At 42.1% G+C, this 22,475-nt stretch overlaps 2 protein-coding genes across 5 annotated transcripts in view; one reads left to right on the top strand and one right to left on the bottom strand.

Annotated features, from left to right (window-relative positions):
- The window catches only part of acsl6 (acyl-CoA synthetase long chain family member 6), a 66,893-nt gene extending 62,382 nt beyond the window's left edge, over positions 1–4,511 (bottom strand). Inside the window, exons 1-2 of one of the 2 annotated variants that reach the window (XM_080436573.1) lie at positions 4,452–4,511; positions 1,634–1,805 (exon numbers count right to left, since the gene is read on the bottom strand). In XM_080436573.1, coding sequence (XP_080292699.1) covers positions 1,634–1,679 — 46 coding nt within the window. In that variant the 5' untranslated portion in view covers positions 1,680–1,805; positions 4,452–4,511. Of the gene's footprint in view, positions 1–1,629; positions 1,877–4,451 lie in introns of those variants that run through there. The other variant, XM_080436574.1, reaches the window with a different exon arrangement.
- A 9,894-nt stretch (positions 4,512–14,405) lies between these two features.
- Positions 14,406–20,779, top strand: irf1b (interferon regulatory factor 1b). 3 transcript variants are annotated; one of them, XM_080435537.1, is made up of 10 exons: positions 14,406–14,573; positions 16,000–16,092; positions 16,222–16,321; positions 16,716–16,886; positions 17,065–17,108; positions 17,686–17,806; positions 18,432–18,548; positions 18,962–18,990; positions 19,160–19,292; positions 19,919–20,779. In XM_080435537.1, exons 2-10 carry the CDS (start codon positions 16,006–16,008, stop codon positions 20,038–20,040), a joined length of 924 nt encoding a protein of 307 aa, XP_080291663.1. In that variant the 5' UTR covers positions 14,406–14,573; positions 16,000–16,005; the 3' UTR covers positions 20,041–20,779. The 3 variants fall into 3 exon arrangements, with proteins under 3 accessions (XP_080291663.1, XP_080291664.1, XP_080291662.1); XM_080435536.1 differs by having other exon boundaries at positions 14,407–14,573; positions 17,683–17,806; XM_080435538.1 differs by lacking the exon at positions 19,160–19,292 and having other exon boundaries at positions 17,683–17,806.
- The last annotated feature ends 1,696 nt before the right edge of the window (positions 20,780–22,475 follow it).

Genomic DNA, 22,475 nt, shown 5'->3' with positions numbered 1-22,475 from the left:
ATCAAATCACTTAGCTAAACAAATATTTTAAAAAAAGTGAACAAACTATTATTTACATCTATAAAACGACTAAGGGTACAATAATATGTCTGGTTGTAAAAAAATATATATAGAGAGAGAAAAAGAGGTTTCATAAACACAGAGGAATTTGCTTCAGGGAAAAGATGGAGGCTGGAGATGATGAACATGCTGTGGTTTGCCGGTAGGCCGTTATGGTTTCAGCACCCCTCTCCCCTGGACAGTTCCCACCAATCACCAGTGGGCCTTTGCAGCGCTCCCGCGGCTGATTGGTTGGCGCCGAGCCCTTTCAACCAATCAGCACATAAGAAGAATAATAGAGGCCGTCCCTCCTCCTTCTCCTCCTCCTCCTCTCCATCAGTGATGGAGGACAAAATATTGTTACCCCACATCCACCGGCAAACCATGACATGTCCTCGCTGCTATCTGGCCTTATTGTTGCTATCACGTTTATATTGTACATTTCAAATTAAGCTAAAGACTTAACCGCTTAAATCCCATATGGGTAACCGGAGTCCCTCAGGGCTCAATACTAGTGTATTTTCCGTTTTCTGTTATTATGGGGAAAGCTTTAGCTGAAAATAGCCGATCGACATATAAAAATAGCAGATCGACGTTGTGAGCTTTGTCAATCTGCTATTATCAGCTAATGCTTTCCCCACAATACCGATGTTGGGGTTTAGTGGTTAAAGCCTAGCAAAGCAACCCCATAGCTTGTAGATCTGTTCTTTTTTTTTTTGGCAAGCGACGCCGTCGCGTCATTGGCAGACATGCGTGCATGTACAATTTTTGACGTGCGTCCGGTTCGGTTCATATGCACAATGTCACAGGACCTTATAGCAGCTGGCCGACACACGGCACTTTATCCCGTTTGGCTTAGAATGGCAACGGGCCTCCGTGGTTTGTTTCCCCCCCACCAGCATTATAATCCTCTACTTCCACGGGGATGAAAATAATAGCATCGATCTGCCAAGATAAATAGAACTATATGTTTATTACAGTAACCAGCCAGCACATTGCACATGATAATGCCGTTATTATGTGAAAGCAGTAAAGGGTTTGAGGAAGGCAGTAGCCTATCTCAAGTTTATGGAAAGAAAATGTAGGCTGCATTGCTCTAAGGCTAAGCTAGAGAGTCAAAATTGTAGCAGGTTAGCAGACGCTGCCCGCCACTGTTATCATCAGCATTATGATTATTGTTGTTATTATCATCATCATCATTATTATTATGCCATATTGTTGAAACTAGGTTGGGCTACACGTGCATCGTGGATCAAATCAAAATGTCACCGGTCGGTGTGTCCATGTAACCCAACCGCAATCCAGGCAAAACGTGGCAATTTTAAGCAATCTGCCAAAAAACTAATGTAGCCTAGCCTGTACAGGAATGGCCGAAGCTAATTCACTGATGCTAAGAGATAATGACAATAATCCAACGGACTGTATAGGAAATAAGAAGCCGGCAATGAATGAATGAATGAATGAGCGACACACTGCGCCTCATCATCAACCCATATGCAAAGAATAAGCTTAGGTGACATCATCATCACCAAGAAGACTGAAGTTTAAAACGGAGAGAGGAGGGGGAAAAAATGGCATTTTGTTCAGAACTCACCTAATATAATCCAGAGCGACCCAGACACCAGAACGAAGGCAAGCATGTCTTTCTTCTCATCGGGTCTGTGTGCGTGTGTCTGTCGCAGCGCAACCCACCGCGCTCCTTTTTTTTGCAGGAGTCAGAACTGCAGCATCGACTCTGCAGCAGCAGCAGCGACTCGACCGACGAGCTTTGGGATGAGATTATAAAGAGCAGCGACAATATATCTGAGACGAGCCACAGCGGGAGAGAGAGCTGCTGTGCTCCTCAGTGTGTGTGTGTGTGTGTGTGTGTGTGTGTGTGTGTGTGTGTGTGTGTGTCTCTCTCTCTCTCTCTCTCTCTCTCTCTCTCTCTCTCTCTCTCTCTCACACACACACACACACACACACACACACACACACCCACACACACACACACACACACACACACACACACACACACACACACACACACGACGTCCAACCGCTTCACACACTGCTGCTGGCTTTGCATGAAAAACAAATGGACGTGTAGTGTGTCGCCTATAGAACTTGTTCCAACAGCGTTTTAGAAAATAGAAGCAGCAGCGTCCCTTTGGTGATCCGTCCACCTGCACCTGGTGGGTGTCTATGTGGTGCGTAATGGAGGTCTCACTCACAGAACAGCACCAGCCATGGATGGATGCACGACGGTAGTCTGTCGCGAACGTCATGGATGAACTTCAACATAGTGTTTGCACTTTCTCCCTTTTTGCTCCATACATCTACATAAACGTTCAAATATAAAGTGCTTACCCGATGGCCACGGATATTAAGATTCCGTTCGAGCCCTCAGAAGTGCCCGTATCTTCCGTATCGTTCAATAAAAAGCATTTTAATCCGATCAGTGGCCATTTTCTCATAGAGTTATAATGTATCACAGTGCAATACACCTCCCAACCGATAGGGTCACGTGACTGAAAGCATATGGAGAAAATACGGAGAAAAAGGCTGCCGATCAGATTACAATGCTTTTCATTGAACAATACGGACGATACGGGTACTTCTGAGGGCCCGCACATAATTGTAACATCCGTAACCATGGGGTCAGCACTTTATACTTGAAATATGAACGTTTGTGTAGATGTACGGGCCAAAAAGGGAGAACGTGCAAACACAAGGTTGAAGTTCATCCATGACTGTCGCATAATATATGACAGTCAGGGCTTTCAGGACTAGATGGACGGGGGATGATGCACGGTACGGAGGAGGGAGGGAGCCATGAAGGTTACCAGAAGGAAATATATGGCTGATGCTTATTTTAAAAACGTCTTATCGCTAGCAAATCCCGAGGGTTCATTTGACTTTGAGTGTACACATGTAACCAAATGACCCATAGCATGGCCTATTAAGGAGGGTCCATTTGGTTACATTTGTATAGTCTCAGAGTCACCAATATCCTTATATAGATGATGTTACTGTGATATAACAAACGGTAGGCTATAAGGTTAATTAAACTTGAAATGGATATATATATTAAATAAATAAAATCGGCCGCTAGTGCTGTTTTTGGCAACGGTACAATATGCTGCCTGTAGATGCAATTCTAGGCAAGTGCCGGTATCAAATAATTCTACTGAAAACTGCAAACAACAGCCGCTATAAGTCTAAATAAAACACCATTTAAACGATGTTTTGTTGGGGTCATTGCGGTCGCTAGTGATCGGACCACCGCAGACATGAGGGTGTACATTAAACCATCATTCTGCAGCTGATCGTCCCTTCAGAAGGAGAGCGCAACCAGTGTTGCCAGATTGTGTGAGAGAAATAAGCAACCAGGCCTATGAAAACAAGCCCAAAAGAAGTGAACATATGCCACATGAGCACTTTTAAACTTATATAAATCGACTGTTTGAAAATAGCTGATCTACAAGCTCACAACGCGTCGCGATGCAACGCGGGTGAGCTTGTAGATCTACTATTTTCAAAAAAATCTTGAAAAAGTTGTGGAAAATAGAATATTTTTTATGGGGGGGTCCTTGGATAGTTATTACATATTAATGTGGGGGTCCTTGACATGAAATATTTTAGAACAACTGGTTTAAACAACATTATGAAACATGCCAAAAATAAGCAACTACACACAACAAGCCTATAACCAATATTTAAAAGCGACTTAACAGAAAAAGAAGCCCAAAGTCGCTTATAATAAGCAGACCTGGCAACACTGAGTACAGCTCTGACACACAGTAACCTCGCACCACTGTCACGTGGTGCTGTAAGACACTCCCACTGAACTAACTTAACCTTGAGAAACGCGTCTCTCTCTCTCTCTCTCTCTCTCTCTCTCTCTCTCTCTCTCTCTCTCTCTCTCTCTCTCTCTCTCTCTCTCTCTCTCTCTCTCTCTCTCTCTCTCATTACGTAGGACTTCCTCTTTCGTTGGTGTTTCGCCCAGGTGGGCGCGGTTATATGCCTAGCTATCCCTAACCCTAATCCTAACCTTAAACTATGCCTAAACCTAACCCGGCCTAAACTTAACCTCACAAAAGCTATGCCTAACCTTAACCCTAACCAACCTCACAGGACTTATGCCTAACCTCAAAACCACGCCCACCTGGTCGAAACACCAGCAAAAGAGAGAGTCCGCTCATTACGTAGTGCAAAAGCGTGACGTACGGAGCACGTATGACACAAAAAACACACCTTCTCATTGACTGCAGTATTTATCTAACCAATCTACTAGCACGACGTTCATTTAAAATAACATACACCCCAAACGAGCACGTGTCTAATATCCTCTCTGGGTGTCAATATGCACACCTCTAGAGTCTGCTACTGTGTGTTAATTGCCTTATTTGTGGTGCTGTCACGTGACTGACCTTATCAAGTGGGGTCGTGGTCAGTCAGGACGTCCCATCTGTCACGTCCTTCCAGTGCCTCATGTCCTCATCCTCCTCCCGGGATCCCTCCACTCCACCATCCATGCCGTCTGTCTGTCTCCCCCTCCTCACCCCTCCTGCCAAGCCCATGACACACAGTAAACAAATGGGACTGCGGCTGGCAGCAGCAGGACGGAAACAGACAGTAAGAGTAAAGATGGCTGTCATGGTGCAGAAAGGCAGTGGTTGTCATTTGTCAAAGTGGGGGGTCCAGGACGGTATATCAGAGGACTCATGGGCACTTGAGAGAATTGAATTAGGCCAGTGTTTTTTATCTTATTTTTTAATGAACTGGGCACTTACTATAATTAAATGTATACATAGTAGGCCTAGCTGACACCTGCCCTCCGTAATTGTGTTAGGAAAAAAACGTTATTTATCAAAACGGTGTACATACCAGTGTCCAGTAACTCCAGTTAATTATTACCTCACCAACTAGCTACTGTTAAACTGGGTCATTAACACATCCCAGAATTATGGGTGGAAGACTAGTGGGGAAGTTATCCAAATACAGTTCTCCAGTGCCCAGTTCACCTGTATCCCCAGGGGTTCCAGTGACAGCAGCGCTAAGAACACTGCAGAGCTCAAGAACCTAATGCTAGACAGGAGGGTATGGAGGGCAGCGATTGAGGAGTCCCAAGTTGGTGTTGGCCAGTCCGCACTCTCACATCGCATCGCATCGCATGTCAAGGACCTCAAAATCGTTTAACCGTTAATACTAACGGTTAAAAGGTCAATTTCATTTTTTTTATTGTATTCTTTTGGTGCAAAGGTACTTTCTTTACCCCTAAAATGAGGCCTGGAAGCAGCCACCACGGTACAAAGGTACAACTGCTATATTGCTGGCAATGGTGCTGATTTCATGCTGCGAAAAATAAACAGGAAGTGGCAGCCATGGGATTTACATTACAAAACTTTCTTCTCACATCATAATTTGCTATAAAATTATGATCTGAATCAATATTTTAGCTTTTTGTTGCTTTTTGTTGCTTATTGTTGCTTATTGTTGTTTATTTTGTTTATTTGGATTATACTGGGTTCCTGTGTAACAGTTGAACGAACGCAAACGCAGTCCTGGTCGGTGACTCTTTTTAACCAGTAAGGACTAATGGTAACCGGTTAAGAAGCCCCATTTGAAAAATGATCTTTCAACATAAAAAAAATAGCAGATCTACAAGTTCACACCACGTCACCTCGCAACATGTTGTGAGCTTGTAGCTATTTCTGAATGAAAAATAGTGTTTGGGTTAGGTAATGTTCCTCATTTTGCTGGGGACTGACTGGAACCCCCTCAAAGACCCCTGGGGGTCCCTGGACCCTAGTTTAAGAGTCCCAGCATTGTAAACAGTGGTACATGTCTACATTGAGATTTCTGAACTCCCCTCGAGCAAGGCACCAAACCCCTTTTAACTTTATCATCCTACTGTTGCGTCACTGTTGTTGTTTTTGGCAAGAGAGTTGTTTTTGGCAAGAGACGCAACCGTCCGTACGGCAAAGTATTAATTTGGTCTTAAATGGTATTTCTAGTGATGTCCAATGGAAATTACTTTACTAGCTGTATACTGCTCCAAGTGAGCACGCATGGCCCTCCTAACCGCCCACTTTATGCCGAATCCACTATAGCAGCAGTGTAACCTTCGTGGGTAAACCTAGTCAATGGCTATTTCAGACCACAACGCGCTTCTGGCCGGCTGCCTTTCTCTCTGTCTTGCAACCGGAAGCTCCAGCCCATCGCTCAGATAGAAAGTAAATGAACGGGACTCAACTGATCCAGCAGACCTGCACTACCAGAGACCACGACCTCTTGCATAATGTGTATGGGCCTATATACAGTATGTGTGAGACTTAAAGGGGAATACCACTCATTTTCAACATTGAACAATGTCTTTAATACACCTTAGAGCTGTTGTGTGGAAATAATAAAAAAGACCCCCCCTCTTCTATGTTGCCTAGAACTGGATAATTGACTGAGGTCATGTGTTCAGTGACATACGCAGGGTGTACTTTTGGCTGAGGGGGCGGAAATGAGTGGTATTCCCCTTTAATATCCAGACAGACTCGTTGCCTTGAGTAATTTGGCAAAAAAAAAAGGAATCGTCCTTCATAACTTGATGACAAATAAATGATACTGAGAAGAAAGAGAAGCAGTCGATAATAACTGTAATGGAATGTAACTAGCTAAACAGAATAATAATGATGACAGGTATACAGTTGGATAATTACAGGTGCAGTGGGAGATCTGGTCATAAATCACAGGATCCCAGATCTGTCACCTGAATGTCAGGGAATAAAATAGCCTACTGTGCTGTTGCATATTGAAATTGTTTACATAGGTGTGATTAATTACGTACAGTGTATGCATGTATAATGGTGCAATGCAGTGGTGTTAACTTGGCTAAAATGCAATTGTAAAACACAGAGATAAGAGCAAATAATGCAAACTGTAAATATTACACAAACTTAGTTAAGTTAAGTGTCATGCTAAGGGATACTTACCACTCCCAGGCAGCCTCTCTGCCCATTCAGCTACAGTACTGCCACCTTCAATAAAGATAAAAGATAACTTATTTCCATTGAAGTCAAAAACTGCAATACAAGTCACAGGTGACCAAGGTGCCACATACTGTCAGTATAGGCCGCATTAAACATAACCTACTGTACTTAAGCAAGGCAAAATAAAATGAATATATTTGTATCTACTGTATCTATAAGGATACACAATTACTGTTCCTGCATGCATAGGTTACTGACATATATACCTTCCCTCACTCCCACATATTACATCTGTTAATGTATACACACACTTACTGTACACTAATTATTTGGTAGCATGCAGGGGCCTTAAAGGCCCCTGCATGCTACCCTATCACCGTTTGTGACCACCGAAACGGTGGTTTGGATACTAGGCGCTCATAGTCCGGTGATTTTGGTTAGTAAAAACAGAGAGATGTGTTGAGGTGAGCGGTGAGTCGCTTATCACCGCGGCTCAGTGACGTCATGTTGTAGTTTTCAAACCACCGCGGTGAGAGGGTGATCACCCAAAATGGTAGCATGCGCCCCCCTTTACTGTACACTTAACGGCCACCTACGCATTGTACCTACATCCTTACACCCTCATACATTCTCTCATAATGGTCAAATAGTCATTTGCCACCTGCATGTTTAAACCTATGACAGGACTTACTAGATTTGATGTCTACTGGAAGTCTATTCCACTCTACCACTGTCCTGTACAGAAAGTTATTTTATCTCTTAAATCTACATGGCACTATGTCTGTTGCCCTGCCTCTAGTTACACCATATGTATCCATGGTACTATTGGATGTCTAACAAATGGTGCCTACCCTTGGTGCAGAGCAGGTACTGTACTTGATAAAGCTCCCAATGCTACCATTTTGAGAAATCAATACATGCACAATACCAGTGCACTGTATAGCCCGATTTATACTTTGTTGTACACCGGCGTTGCATGCCAGAAAGAGTAGATCTACAAGCTCAGAGATGCAACGGTTATTTTTGGCACGTGACACTGCCGAACGATGGAGCATAAATTAGGCGTAATGGGCATTCTCATCTATGAACGTCAATATTTCTCATTCCTTGATACACAAGAGGTCAAAAGCTTAACATTCCATATTCCTCTGAAGACAAGGAGATGAGGAATGGATGCATCAAAGGTTTCAAATGGAGGAATACTGTTCCCCCATGAGAGATTTGGCTCTGTAGACATCGCAAAATATAAAGATTGCTAATCCAATCAATGCAATGATCATCACCAAATTACAGACAATATTATGTTACCTGAGAGGAAAGTTAAACCAAGAAACCAAGTAAGGACCTTTTAAAGGGATTCCCAAATTACTAAAAAGGTATTCACTTATGCTCTGCTGAAGAGAGAAAATAAACCTGTCGAGCTACAAACAAAAGACCTGTTTAAAAAGCGTATTCAAAACCACGAGAAAAGGCGAGGGCACTGGCCTTCCTGTCTCCCCCAGGTGCTTTATCTGCCCATGTTTTAAGAGCTTTTATTTTTTACAACACTGGAGATAAGATACATCTCAGCCGCAGTGCATCAATCTAACTCCAATCCCACGCTCTTCTTCCTGGTCCATGTCTACTCTTTGCTTTAAGGTAGTTTATGTAGTACAGTAGATAACCTTTATACACCGCAGATAGTGATTTAAGAGATATAACTGTGCCTGTTAGTGACCGTACGGTATGTACTGTCTGACACAGAGCACTGGCCTTATTAGACTACAGTGTAATTTTGTTCATCTAACTGTTCATTTTAACCGGTGGGCAAAAAGATTAATTCAAGTCATAATATGATCCTTCATAAATGTAATCATATCATATGCGTGAGCACAAGAAGGACCCGGGTTAGATTCCGAACTGTCTGCATGCCCCTCGTCTCCAACTGCCCTTGGTTACAGTACCTTTCTCTCTACCCTCTGCTGTCTGAAATAAAGCATAAGCATAAGTCTTACTGTAAAAGATTGTGAGTGACGCACTGTATTACATAACCATAAGTTAGCGATACTGTATACTGTACTATATAAATGAAGTAACTGCATGTTAGTGATATACTGTACTATACACTGTAAGTGCAGGTTAGCGAAATACTGTACTATGACTTGTGGTTATAACCACAGTTTCAATGTGTACTCTCTCCTAATGGATGAAATTGGCAAACCACCTGAAAATGTATTTCCTGTTTATTAAAGAGCTGGAGAGAACAAGGAGGCCCTTGCTATTGAACAAACATTATATAGCAATGATTATTATCTGAATGTAGAGCTTTAAAGAGGTGGTGCCATGGTTTTGCACTTTTTCTGTTTTTCATGTGTCTATGAGGTTGATAGAACTTCATTAAGCCCCCTGGTGGTGTTTTTATGGTGTTTTATGTCTTCTCTGACTATTTTGAGTTTCTACCTGGAGGCTGAAACCTTGAGGGTCAAACGTGCCAATAGAGAAACAGCGCTTTAGTGACATAGTAAAAACATACCCTCCCCCTCATTATCATAACACAACAGGTGTGGGCATGAGGAGGAGGAGGGACTAGGACAGGTGGGTGGTGCTAAGGTGGTGGAGGAGGTGCTAAGGTGAGAACTGGAGGCGTGTCCACATAAAAACATAATTTTAACAATTTCTGTACACTTTTTTGAAAAAAATCTTCCTCCTAGTAGAACCATAATACCTGATGATTATGTTTTAGGGGGGGGGGGGAATCACTGAAAATCACGGCACCCCGTCTTTAACTTTTTTCAAGTGTCGGCGGTGTTGCTATGACACCTGAATTTCTCTGGGCATCAATAAAGGCCTATCCATCTACCACTCATTCAGTCTTCAACCCCTACTCATGGCTTCCCCGCTCCCCTCCCCTCCCCTCCCCTCCCTGTTCCTCCCAGTCCCCACCTTCCTCCCCCCACCAGGAAGTTGAAACAGTAACAGTAGCTACTGGACATACCGGCAACGGCTTTGCGTTGATCCAGTGCCAACTGATCTGTCAAAGGCAGATGGTCCAGGGGAGATTGTGCTTACAAGCCGCTTGGGCCTTGCGTCTCCCCAAAGCCTCAAGCTCCTGTCTTGTCCGCTAGCGAAAATAGTCAATCTACAAACTGCTTTTTTGCCATTTTTTAAACTTTTGAGAATTTAGAACTTTCAGAAAATCAAAAAAACTGGGGGGAAACTTTTCACCTATAATGTCTTGCCCAAGATAGGGATGCCAGGTTGAAACTGATTAAAGATTGTAGCACTCAGTCTGTGCACACATGGCCCTCTATTTTACACCCACGGAGGCCTGCAATAAAACAGAATCAATATCACTTTATTATAAAAGCACAAAAAAAAGAAAAACAGGAACCAGTGCAGAGATCACGGTATATGTGCTGTGAGACGGAGGGGGGGGGGGGGGGGGGGGTTAGCAGGAGATACATTTTGAGAGTGCATGACATTCAACAGAGGGAACAACTATGCTAGATATAATGAGCTGGCATAAACTCTATGCACAGTAAGTGAAAAATAAAGGATCTGCATTTTGGAAATAGCAAGGTGGCCTACACCAGGCAGAAAAAAAACAGTCTCACTGCTTGTAACAATCATAGTAAACATGCTTAGTGGCTCGACTTGTAGAAAATGGCACAAGGACCTCTTTGTAAATTCTGAAGCCACATGCTGTCATGAAAGGATGACGGATGAGTAAGTATGAAATGTGTTTTCATGGTTACAGCCTTTCATCATGTACAATAGCCCCCCCCCCCCCCCCCCACAGCCCAAGAGCAAACACAACTGCTGCTGGAAAGTATTATACAATACTGCCTCATCAAAGTTGGTATGGTGACTTTATACATTGTCAGATACTTGAATTTGTCCTTATATCATCATCACTTTACCCAAATACAGCTCAAGTGGAGTTAGGAGGTTTTTGACCATTAATGTGGAGATCTGACTTGAATCTGACTTCGTCATTCTAATCAATGATGGAAAAAACAACTATCTCCAAAGTTGGAGTTAGGTGGTTTGACCGACAGTTTTGAGGATCCAATGGAGTTTAGTCAGAAGTACTTTTTAATACTTTTCATTGGTTCAATATTTGTAAAACCCACACACAGACATAAAGGGGGGTCTCGGTTCGACCAGGTCGCCGATCGACCACGGGCCCCGATGCCAAATTCCCCAGGGTCCTTGCCCCATCCCTCTTCCCTACCTCCCTTCATCCCCGCTCGCCCTCCTCCCTACCACCTTCATCAGGCCCCTCGTCCCACCACTCATCCCTCCCCTCCTCCCCTTCACTCACTCACTTACTCGCCGACCAACCACGTCATCCCGCCGCCATCCTATCACCTCCACCTCTTCCCTTTCCCCCCTCCATGCCCACCTTCTCTCCGCACTCCCTACATCCGCCCCTCCAACCTCTCATGCCCCTCGCCCCTCCTCCCTTCAACCCCTCGCCCCTTAACTCGCCCTCCACCCCTTCTGACCCCTCGGGCCCCAGACCACGCCTTTCCCACTATAGGCGCCCCTCCCCCTCAGCCCAACAACCTTCTAACCTTCTCTTCCTTCCACAGTGGCACCACACATACACATAACCAATGCATTCCTCTGTTTCCAATTTCCATTCAATAAATACAACCCAATCGATTCTCTGTTTGATGGTATGGTCTTTGCTAGTGAAATACATGTTGAGTGTGTTTGACAGTTTTTGTGTGCATTATTATATGTTACGTGATATTGTGAGATTACTTGTTTCAGAACCACATGCACAAAGGAAATTAAAATATCATGTGTGTATACCTGTGTGTTTTTGTCGGCACCCTGCGGTGGGACACACAACCCATCACCTATCCATTTTAACAAGTATATCGAATCGTATGTATTTTAGCTGTTTGTTTGGTTGGTTGTTTTTACTGTCTGTTTTACATTGTGCCAGCCAGTGCCGCAGGCAATGTTATGCAAATGTAATGGACAATACAGTTTTCCTATCTTCTTATCTAATATAGACAGGATTATCTCTTTTCCAGGCTCAAGACAAAAGCTTAATCTCTTGAATCCCTGTAAATGCTGATTCAATCCGTTAAAAACGAATAAAGAGTCAGAACAATAGCATATGGTACTGTAAATGCTTGCACTTCACTCTGCTATATCTATGTCATTGGTTGCTCCTAAATAAAAGAAATTGTGATGAAGTTTGTTTTGGAGAGGGTAATATTTCCCTGAACAATATCCTACATCCAGAGACTTGTCGTCGCTGGAAAATCCCAAAGATATACCTATACTTCATTTGGTAAACTCCAGCATCAAAACTCCCTTGGATTCCTCCTCCTCACATGCACACAGACACACCCCCACCCTTCCACACGCCCGCCCGCCCACACACACCCACCCACACATGCACGCCCCTTTCCCTTCTCCCCCCTCCCCTCTCGTGCTTTCAGGCATGGGAAGTCCCAATATGGAAGCAGCATTGTCTGACGTTTCACGTGGAGACGGTGGAGTTTCCCAACTCCCATGATAGTGACAAGCGACCATGCTGATGCTGCCCTTGCACACATTTAAACCTCATATTAGACTTGGCTACCCCATAGAGGTATAATATAGGGCTACCCCGCAAGTACAACGGTGTCGCCTAGATTCCCATGTGCAAGAAATTCACTAATAATGTGCAATGGTGGAAGAACTACTCAATTTTTTCACTTAGGTAAAAGTATTAATACCATATAAAGTCTGGTATTCAAAATGTAATTGAGTAAAAGTACAAAAGTATTGTTATCAAAATGTACCGAAAGTACTCATTATGCAGAATGTCCCATTTCACAACTTTTCAAATGTATCTTTTGAAAATAGAAGATCTACAAAATGCCTTGGATGCAAAGCATTGTGAGCTTGTAATGAAATAGGGCTGAAGTGGGTAATGCACGTTTTGTAATAATATTCAAAAAGTTAGCAAATAATTGTAGTGGAGTAAAAGTACTGAGATGTAGTCTTGTGGAGTAGAAGTAAAGGTACTGAAAATGGGAAATACTCCAGTAAAGTAAAAAAAATAATAATAATCAAAATTGTACCTAAGTAGCCTACAGTACTTGAGGACATGTACTTATAGTTACTTACACTACTGAGTGACACCAATCACACCCAGCCACATTTTTAAGGACACGTCGTGCTTTGCTGCTTTCATATACACATACATACATAGGCCTACCAGCTCGGCTGTCTTTGTTTCTCGGCAGCAGACGGTTAATCAAGTGAAATATATAGGCCTACATTGTCACACACACAGCAGCCTGCCCTGCAGCAAAGCGCTGTCACCATTGAAGCAGCTGCCTTTCATATCTGTGTGAGCGTGTGTGTGTGTGTGTGTGTGTGTGTGTGTGTGGGGGGGGGGGCACTGGAGCTGTGTCATGGTCCCCGGGCCAAGCACAGCAAGCAGGTTGATTAAAGACAGCTTTGGACTCCCCCTATCGGACGCTGGTAGGCTACTACAGCATTTCTTGTAAACGCCAGGGTTCTCTGTTGGGTTGCAGTTTATTCTAAAAGGCTTGTCTCGTGTGTCTCACGCACACACACATGATGTCATCATCACCACCACCACCACACAGTGCCAGGACGGACTTTGGCTTTTCTGGAAGAGATGTTTGTTCAGATTAGTATCAGGGTCAAATATGCACAATGTTTTATTATTAAAAAAATTAAAATAAAATTATACAGGCTATTACAACAAATTATTTAATTCATGCACTGCTGTCTAATGAACGTCAACGTCAACTTCAAGTTTATTTTTTATTCTCATACGTTTAAAGGTGTATAGGAGTGGAGTGGGTGAAACTATTTTCTGTACAAGCTATACCCATGAATCGCAATTACATGGATAATAGATAGGCCTAATAAGAATATAGAAAATACAAATATCAAATAAATGATCATGTAGGCAACTGCAATGTGGCCGGCTATTTCATTAGTAAAAACACTCTTGTCTGTCGAATTTTGCACAAGTATGGCATTTGCAAGAGTGGCCTACAGAGTACAATAGGCTATGTGGTGGGGAGATAAAAAAAAGTTTGCAAAAGGTTAACTGTACCTATACCTACCATGTGATAAGACTTTACAGTAAATTGCAGCAGACTGAACCCAACCTTTCTACTACGTGCAAGCAGGTTGGACCTGCATGCATGCCATATGGTTTATTATTATTGTTGCAGCCACTTCCTCCTCCAGCCTCTCTTCTACTAGGTCGTGTGATTTCGGGGAAATGAGACGACCGAACGAGTGTGTGAGCGCCAACTGGCCACACGCGCCGCTGTTCTGCGCTTCACATCTGCATTGACTGGTGTCTGGCTGTAGAAGAGCAGGGCTGGGGAAAACCCGCCACCTGAATTTCCTATATAAAGCACTCTGCCTGCTGTCTGACTACAGTCTTCTGGACAGCTCTCACTGGATACAATCAATCAGACATCGCAACAACAGCATCTTCTTGAACATACTAAGAAGAGACGGAATACCTATCATTTCTTTTTTTTTTTAACCCTTGGGCATATTGGAATATAAGCGGACCACCACACTGCAACTGTAAGTTTCTGATCACTATTTCTAAAGTTGCATATGCGATGCAAATGTTTGCAACCCTCAAGCCTTTTTGGCACTGCTATAGACCCGGTGCACACACGCTATCTATACTAATGCACTAGGCTACTATTTATTTACCAGGCGGAGAACATGTGTTTTGCATTTCACGTGTTTAAACAGATACCGTGTTATAAGTGTGACTGACTGAGTGCAGTGGTGTAAACTAACTAAGTCCATTTATTCAAGTACTGTACTTAAGTTAAAAAAATTGGTAATTCTTTACTTTTTTTTTTTTTATTTCCAATGTTCTATACTTCTACTTCTACTCCACTTAGGTGCATCTCAGAGGCAAATGTTGTGTTTTTACTCCACTACAATTATTTGACAGCTTTAGTTACTGGTTACTTTGCAGATTTAGATTATTATCACAAAACATACATTAACAACTTCAGTCCAGTATATTTCGGCCATTTGAAAAAAGCCGATCGATCTACAAGCTCACAATGCCTTGCTGCATTGTGAGCTTGTAGATCTGATATTTTACATTTTGATACCAATACTTTTTTACTTTTACTCAAGTAAATTTTGAATTCCGGACCTTTACTTGTAACAGAGAGTATTTCTATATTGCAGTATTGATACTTTTACTTAAAAAAAGAAAAGAGTACTTTTTCCACCACTGCATAGGATACCATGTTAGTGATACTGAGTGACAGGTGTGGCTGGTGTGCCTCTCTCCATCGCTCGACCGCATCGCGTGCCGACAAGAAGTGATCTGCAAGACGTCTGTCAGCTTGACGATCTGTACTTGTCGGCAAGCGACGCCGTCATGCATGTGACGGGGGAAACAAACAAACAAACAAATAAACAACAAACACAAAAAAAACTTCTTGGGACAGTTGCTCTCCCCAAATGCTCTGGAAAGGTTTTTTGATTGTGGTATTTTCTATTTTATTGAAAAGAAAATGTTTTTAGTCAGTGCTATAAGTTTTGAAAGCCATATTTCTAAAGTTACATGTTACTACAACTGTAGCCTCCTTTTCAAAACATTTTAACCATGCTGTTGTAAAATGAGCCTTGGTTGCAATGGTTGCAATCAGAGACGTTTCCTCCCCACTACAAATTAACCATTTAAACTCCAAGGCTCAATACTAGTGTCTTTTCTGTTTTCTGTTATTGTGGGCAAAGCTTTCGTGTTGTGAGCTTGTCGATCTGCTATTTTCAGCGAAAGCTTTCCCCACAATACCGATGCTGGGGTTTAAGTGGCTCTTCTCAAGGACATGAACTCCTTACTGGGTGGGCGGCTGGCATACAAAATAAATCTAAACACATAAATGATGAAGGCGTCGCCCTTGAAAGTGTTTTACATTCCTCGTGTATATTAGATGCCATTACATATGTCTAATGTGTGTTTAATGTGCCCCTGTAGGAAACCATGCCTGTGTCAAGAATGAGGATGAGGCCCTGGCTGGAGAACATGATCGACGCTAACATTGTCTCTGGTCTGATGTGGGTTGATAAGGTGAGAGATGGTCTTCCTTTGCTGTTCTGATTCAGTCGAGTGGCGCCTTGCCTCAGTCTCTACTGTAACTGTTTGAATGTATATTTTTTGCAACATTGATTTTGACAAAGCATTTGCTTATGGTTTCAGGACAAGCGAATGTTCTCTATTCCCTGGAAGCATGCTGCACGCCACGGTTGGGAGGTGGACAAGGACGCCTGCCTCTTCAAGCTGTGGGCCGTCCATACAGGTGGGTTGGTGACATGCATTTACAAGTGCACTCACACACACACACGCACGTGCACTCACACTCACACACAGACAGACACACACACACACACACACACACACACACACACACACACACACACACACACACACACACACACACACACACACACACACACACACACACACACACACACACACACACACCCCCACCCACCACACACACACACACACACACACACACACACACACACACACACACACACACACACACACACACACACACACACACACACACACACACACACACACACACACACACACACACACACACACACACACACACAAGAGGGAGACACAAGGCCTACACGGCAGCCTGGGCTAAATTAGTCATATTCAACTTTACTATTCCACAGGGAAATACACAGAGGGCCACAGCTCTCCTGACCCCAAGACATGGAAAGCCAACTTCCGCTGTGCAATGAACTCTCTGCCTGACATCGAGGAGGTAAAAGACAAGAGCGTCAATAAAGGCCACCAGGCGGTACGTGTCTACAGGATGCTGGCAGCCACCACAAAATCTAAAGGTGAGATATCTAACAGGAAGTAGACATGCACAACATGCAAAGTCTTAAATGTCAATTGTGTGCCTTCTTTCATTCTATATGAACCAGTACCGTATGGTAGCATGTGACTAACAGTAAACTGAACAAATTAAGTGTAGTGTAATAATGCAACTTTTTTTTCTCCACCCCATCTGCGCAGATCGTTGCAAGGCGCGGGAAGCCACTGCCAGACGAAAGAACAAGGTAAATAGATGTTTTATGACCTCAGCATTGTACCGTGTGCCTTTTCAGAGCACCTGGAACATTTTACAATCTACATACAGTACTGTAATCATATTTAGACACAAAGCCTAGTTTAAGCCTAGTTTATACTGTATAAGACAGGCTATGGCTTATGGCTCATATCTCTGGGAATTTATCCCCAATACATTGGCTCACTGACAACTGTCCTGTGTCCATGGCTTACAGCCTGTGAGATGTTTGAAATTACGTCCATGACCCCAAAAATCTGGCTCACAGGGGTCTTGAATCAAAACCATTTTAGAGTCAAGTTACAGTAAATCTGCAGAAATGTGTCTTGGTGCAGAAACCACCTAAACAATTTATATAGTAACAATATAACTGACAAACATGCTACAGAGACCAGATAATAAAGTGCAAAGGGACAGTGCAAAAGATTAGACACACTTACTCTACAGACATGGTTTCAGCTTTCAATGAGTAGAACGAAGCATCTTTCTTGTAATAACGCTTTTTGTTGTTTTACTTATCAGTGTAAACTAATTGCATGTCCCTTTTTGCTGTTTCCTCTTGATAGAAGATCAAGACAGAGGAAGTGGAGGATTGCAGTCCCGTCCAGTCTCCTTCTCCTCGCTATACACAGATGCATGAGGACTCTTCCTCCACACAGGAGAACACGGTGGACAGCACAGAGCACCAAGGTAAGAAAGATATATACTGCAATAAAGCACGCTATACTGTATAACATTGGTTCTCAAACCTTTTCATGTCAAGGACCCCCAAATGATATGTATTTGGCTGCGGATCCCCATTTGAAAATATATATATATATATTCAAAGGATTTCACAAATTTGAAAGATTTTCAAAAATAGCAGATGTACAATCTCATAGCACGTCACAATATGAGCTTGTATATCTGCTATTTTTGAAAAGCCAAAGTATAAAATATGGTTAAAGTGGTTAAAATGATTGTGATGCAAATTTAGCTGGGGACCCCCTGGTACACCCTCAAGGACCCTTGGGGTCCCCAGCCCCCACTTTGAGAACCAATGGTATATACCACACCAAAATGATTTTTTTTAAGAATCAGTGTCAAGTTATACCAAACAGTTTTAAAGTATTGTTTACTTACTGTACAGCACCTTCAAAAGACAAAGATGATCTTTCTTCAGCATGCGTTTGAGTTGTATTAATGAAAGAGTAGTCTTTTTCTGTTCTTAAAAAAATAAACTAGATTAAAGCAAAAGCAATTTTATTCATTAAAGTGTGCTTCTGTGGAGAAAGTTGGAGCCACCATGCTAATTGAATGTTTATCTGCCTCATAGATCAAGTCAAATACTTGGAGTCTGAGATTGAGTGGGCGACGTCAGTGGAGATCGGTCCAGATAGCACGAATGACATGTACCACCGACGGTTCGAAGTGTCACCAGAACACAGCCCCGGTAAGATTATAGTACAACCTTACTGTGATACCACACATTATAACAGTTGGTTTTGGCAGAGGCTTTACTTCCACCTTAACCTAGCCAGATGTGTGTTTTATTTTACCCATAAAGAGTGCTTTGGATAAACCTCAAATTATATATTTACTGTTTTGTCACTGGAGGTGTTTTCAGAGTCACACAGTATCTTGTGCTTAGCTTGGATGGTTAGCATGCTAGTGTTGTAACCAGTAGGGATACTTAAGTTGTACAACAAAATGGAAATTTAATTTAAGGTCAGCACAAACAAAAAAGTGTGCAGTCATGAAGCTCCAGGTACTTGGAGATCTAACACCATTTGAAAACTGTATCATCATAAACGTGCCATACTCATGTATTTGTTTGTCTCTCCTTCTCCCCCTCCGATCTTCCAGAATACGATGACACCGACGAAATTATTAAGGTAGGTTTGGCTTTTATTCTCCTTCCTGGTTACTAGCATGCTTTTGTCGTTGTCAGGAATGCCCATGTTGGCCTAATATTCTGCTTTTTCACATTGTTTTACTAATCCAAAACATTGGTCAATTCCCAACCAAAATGCAACCATACTGACTCCAGCATTGCTCTTTCAGCTTTGCCAGCAATTGGAACAAGAGCAGTGGCCAAGCAGTTTAGACGACAAGGGGTTCCTGAGCAATGAAGCATGCATAGATCCATATTCCTACTCAAGCCCTGGGAGCCAAGGGAGCAGTGACACTTCCTCAGGTAAATAATGCTGCTAGATGATTGGTCGGAGGTGCAGTGATCTGAGGCAAAAGTCTCTTTCACAATTGGACAATTAGATAGGACAATTATACATACTTACAGTAACCAACGAAACCCTAGTGTCCGTATTGTATTATTCATGTGGGTGAAAATAGCCGATCTACAAGCTCACGATGCGCTGTGAGGTTGTAGATCTACTATTTTCGAGGAAGAGATTTGGTGTCGTACGACAAATAGTTTAAAATACCTGATCTACAAGCTCACAGCGTGTTTTATTTTTTGACATGTGATCTTGCAGACCTGCTATTTTTTTTTTCATTGAAACTTTTGGCCTACATAATGACTTGGCCTAAACAGGGACACCAGGTTGAAAGTGGTTAATTAGCGGTTTGTGATTGGTTACATCACACACATGTTTTGTAGGACTGCTTGACGTCAGAGATTTGCCTACAAAGGCTAATTTGTTAGTCAAAGTAACTAACCCGAGCACAAAGATCAAGCTCCTGTGAGCAAAACGAGTGTGAAGCATCTGCAGGGCTGATAATGAGATCTGTGATCTCCATGATATCAAAAAGTGTCCGTTGATTTTGTGTGCAATCCTGACCGCGTTCTTCTGCTTTGTTTAGTTTCAGACGAACTAGACCTGCCCATGTACACAGACCTGGGGGTCCCGCTATCGGCAACGCCGGACGATTTCTGGAGCATCCACAACAGCTTTTATCAACAGATACAGAGCTGTTCAATCTGACGACCACAGGACAGGACCTTACTTTGTACATAGACACCAAAAAGACCTCAAAGCTCCTCATGCACCTTTCCTGATTTCTACGAGGACTATTCCAAGGACTTCACCCACCACCGTCCACACCACGCCAATGCCGATGCCAATGCCATACTGTCTTGCGTTTGCTGTTGGAGCCTCTCGTCAGCAGGCCGATGGCATCACTTTTTTCCGAAGTCACCAGTGTCTTCATCATTAAGCTCAGGTGTTTTTGCCAGTTCCCAGGTTTTATTTTACTGTGAATTATAACAGGATTACAATTCCGTTTTTGCCATGCTCAATCATGCTATAACATTTTGATTCATAAATGTGTTTTTGCAGTGCACAATAACAACCTTACATGTAATAGTTTCATATGTAATTACTTTGATCAACACACATATTAAGGTGAGAATGGTCAAACATAGTTTCTGGTTTTCATTGCTTTTGGTTCGTTAGCCATCAGTTAATACAGCAGAAGCTCCAATGATTGTGAGAAGAATAAACTGTTCCGTTAATTGTTCATCTCAGTTCGAAAACTCTGAATAATGTATCATAGCAACAACGCCTGACTATCAAGAACTTAACTGCTTTGTTTCAGGTTGAAGTTCCTCTTATGACCTTTTGTCATGGGTTTGTAAAAAGTTCTATTGTATATAATGTTCCAGTTTGTGATTGTTTTCATCTTGTTTTGCTACAAAATAAAAAAGTGAGTTGTAAGAAAAAACTATGAGTTTTGTATAAACCATTATATTATACTATTTTATATACAGTATATTTATTGTAAACTTAAAATTAAACTGAGAAGTGCCCATGGTTACCAACTGAATGCTACAAAATAGAGGTTTTAGAAGGTTCTTCTAAAACCAGAAGTGTTAATAATATTAAGGACTGTAGGGTTATCTTAAGAAATCTTAATACATTGCATTTTATATTTTGAGAAATATAGCCAACAGTTCCGCATATCCACAGTAATTTTACAGTGAGACAGTAGAACAAGCAGTAATGCATTCCCCTGAAGTCCTTTAAGTGTCCAGGCTTGCAGAGAACCACAACAAAGTGTTGGTTTCACGGAGATGCTATCTCCTCTAGACATGAATATGCTATGATGAATGAGACATGCTACTATCATCGCAGAACATTATTTCTGCAGTAGCATTGTAGCGGGAAGGAAATTGGCAGCTGCTGAATGGCACTGAAGACGCCTGTTCCACAGTGGTGGAAAAAGTACTGACATCTTTTACTTAAGTAAAAGTATCAATACCACAATGTAGAAGTAAAAGGCCTGTTCAAAATGTTACTTGAGTAAAAGTACAAAGGTATTGGCATCAAAATATACTTAAAGTACCAAAAGTAAAAGTACTAAAATGTTTGAAAATAGCAGATCTACAAGCTCACAACGCGTCGCGATTTTCAAATAGCCTATGCATAAAATAGGGCTAAAGTGGTTAATGTGTGTTTTATTATATAATAATTTATATATGCAAAGTAACTAGCAAAAAAAGTTTTCAAATAATTGTAGTGGAGTAAAAGTACAATATGTCTCTGAGATGTAGTGGAGTAGAAGTAAAAGTATTGAAAATAGTAAATACTCCAGTAAAGTAAATATTCCTCAAAAGTGTATTTAAGTACAGTACTTGAGTAAATGTACTCAGCTACTCTACTACCACTGCTGTTCCATTGAGCGACGGCTTCGCCAAAAAAGAACTGATCTCAACAGTACAAGGTGAAAACGTGTGATCGTTCTTGTTATCGGCACACTGCCGTACTACGAAGTATAATTAGGCTTTTCTGGTCTGAAAGACGTGCTTAAAAAGGATTGAAGAACCATACGATATGTGGGATGATTACACATCTCCACATAATGATTCATGTAATTAAAGCTCTAAGCACTGACTGGTCATAAATTAGTTTCTGTACTGGAGTGGTTAACTATCCAAAACATCCACAGACACATTCTTCCACTAAATAGTTTATAGTACGTGTATTCTCACTCAAATGTGACTTAGGATTCCAGAAATCCATGGTTACACGTTACATTAAGGGTTTGGTCATGAGGTGACACGGGCCACGGCATAGTAAGTCACCATAAGCTCTCATGATCAGATCATTCTGTAGTTATATTGCAAAATAGGTCAAAATACATTATATTGTATTATGAATGAAGCATGCCATGAGGCTGTTATCTTATATTGATGCAATAACAATGGCTTCTATTTCAGTACGTTAAATTCCCAGGAAGAGAAAGACTGTAGTTTCTATTAGCTTGGAATCCCCATCGATGAGGTCATTGGTAGGCAGGTTTCTGAACTGTCTAGAGCCCAAAAATGAGATGCAGAGTGAGTAGACAGAAATTCTATAAAGAGCATTAGTGAGGACCATAAAGATAATGTTGAAAATGGGTGAAGTGCTCCTTTAAGCAT

Source organism: Gymnoscopelus braueri (assembly GCF_963280865.1).
Source record: "Gymnoscopelus braueri genome assembly, chromosome: 8".
Lineage (NCBI taxonomy): Eukaryota > Metazoa > Chordata > Actinopteri > Myctophiformes > Myctophidae > Gymnoscopelus > Gymnoscopelus braueri.
Note: the sequence above shows the minus strand (reverse complement) of the source record. Positions and strands in the feature narration are given on the sequence as shown.

Coding starts and splice junctions, on each gene's coding strand:
- irf1b (XM_080435536.1), top strand. CDS start 16,006: ATGCCTGTGTCAAGAATGAGGATGAGGCCCTGGCTGGAGAACATGATC. Junction 16,322..16,715: donor GCTGTGGGCCGTCCATACAG/GTGGGTTGGTGA, acceptor ACTATTCCACAG/GGAAATACACAGAGGGCCAC. Junction 18,991..19,159: donor ACACCGACGAAATTATTAAG/GTAGGTTTGGCT, acceptor TTGCTCTTTCAG/CTTTGCCAGCAATTGGAACA.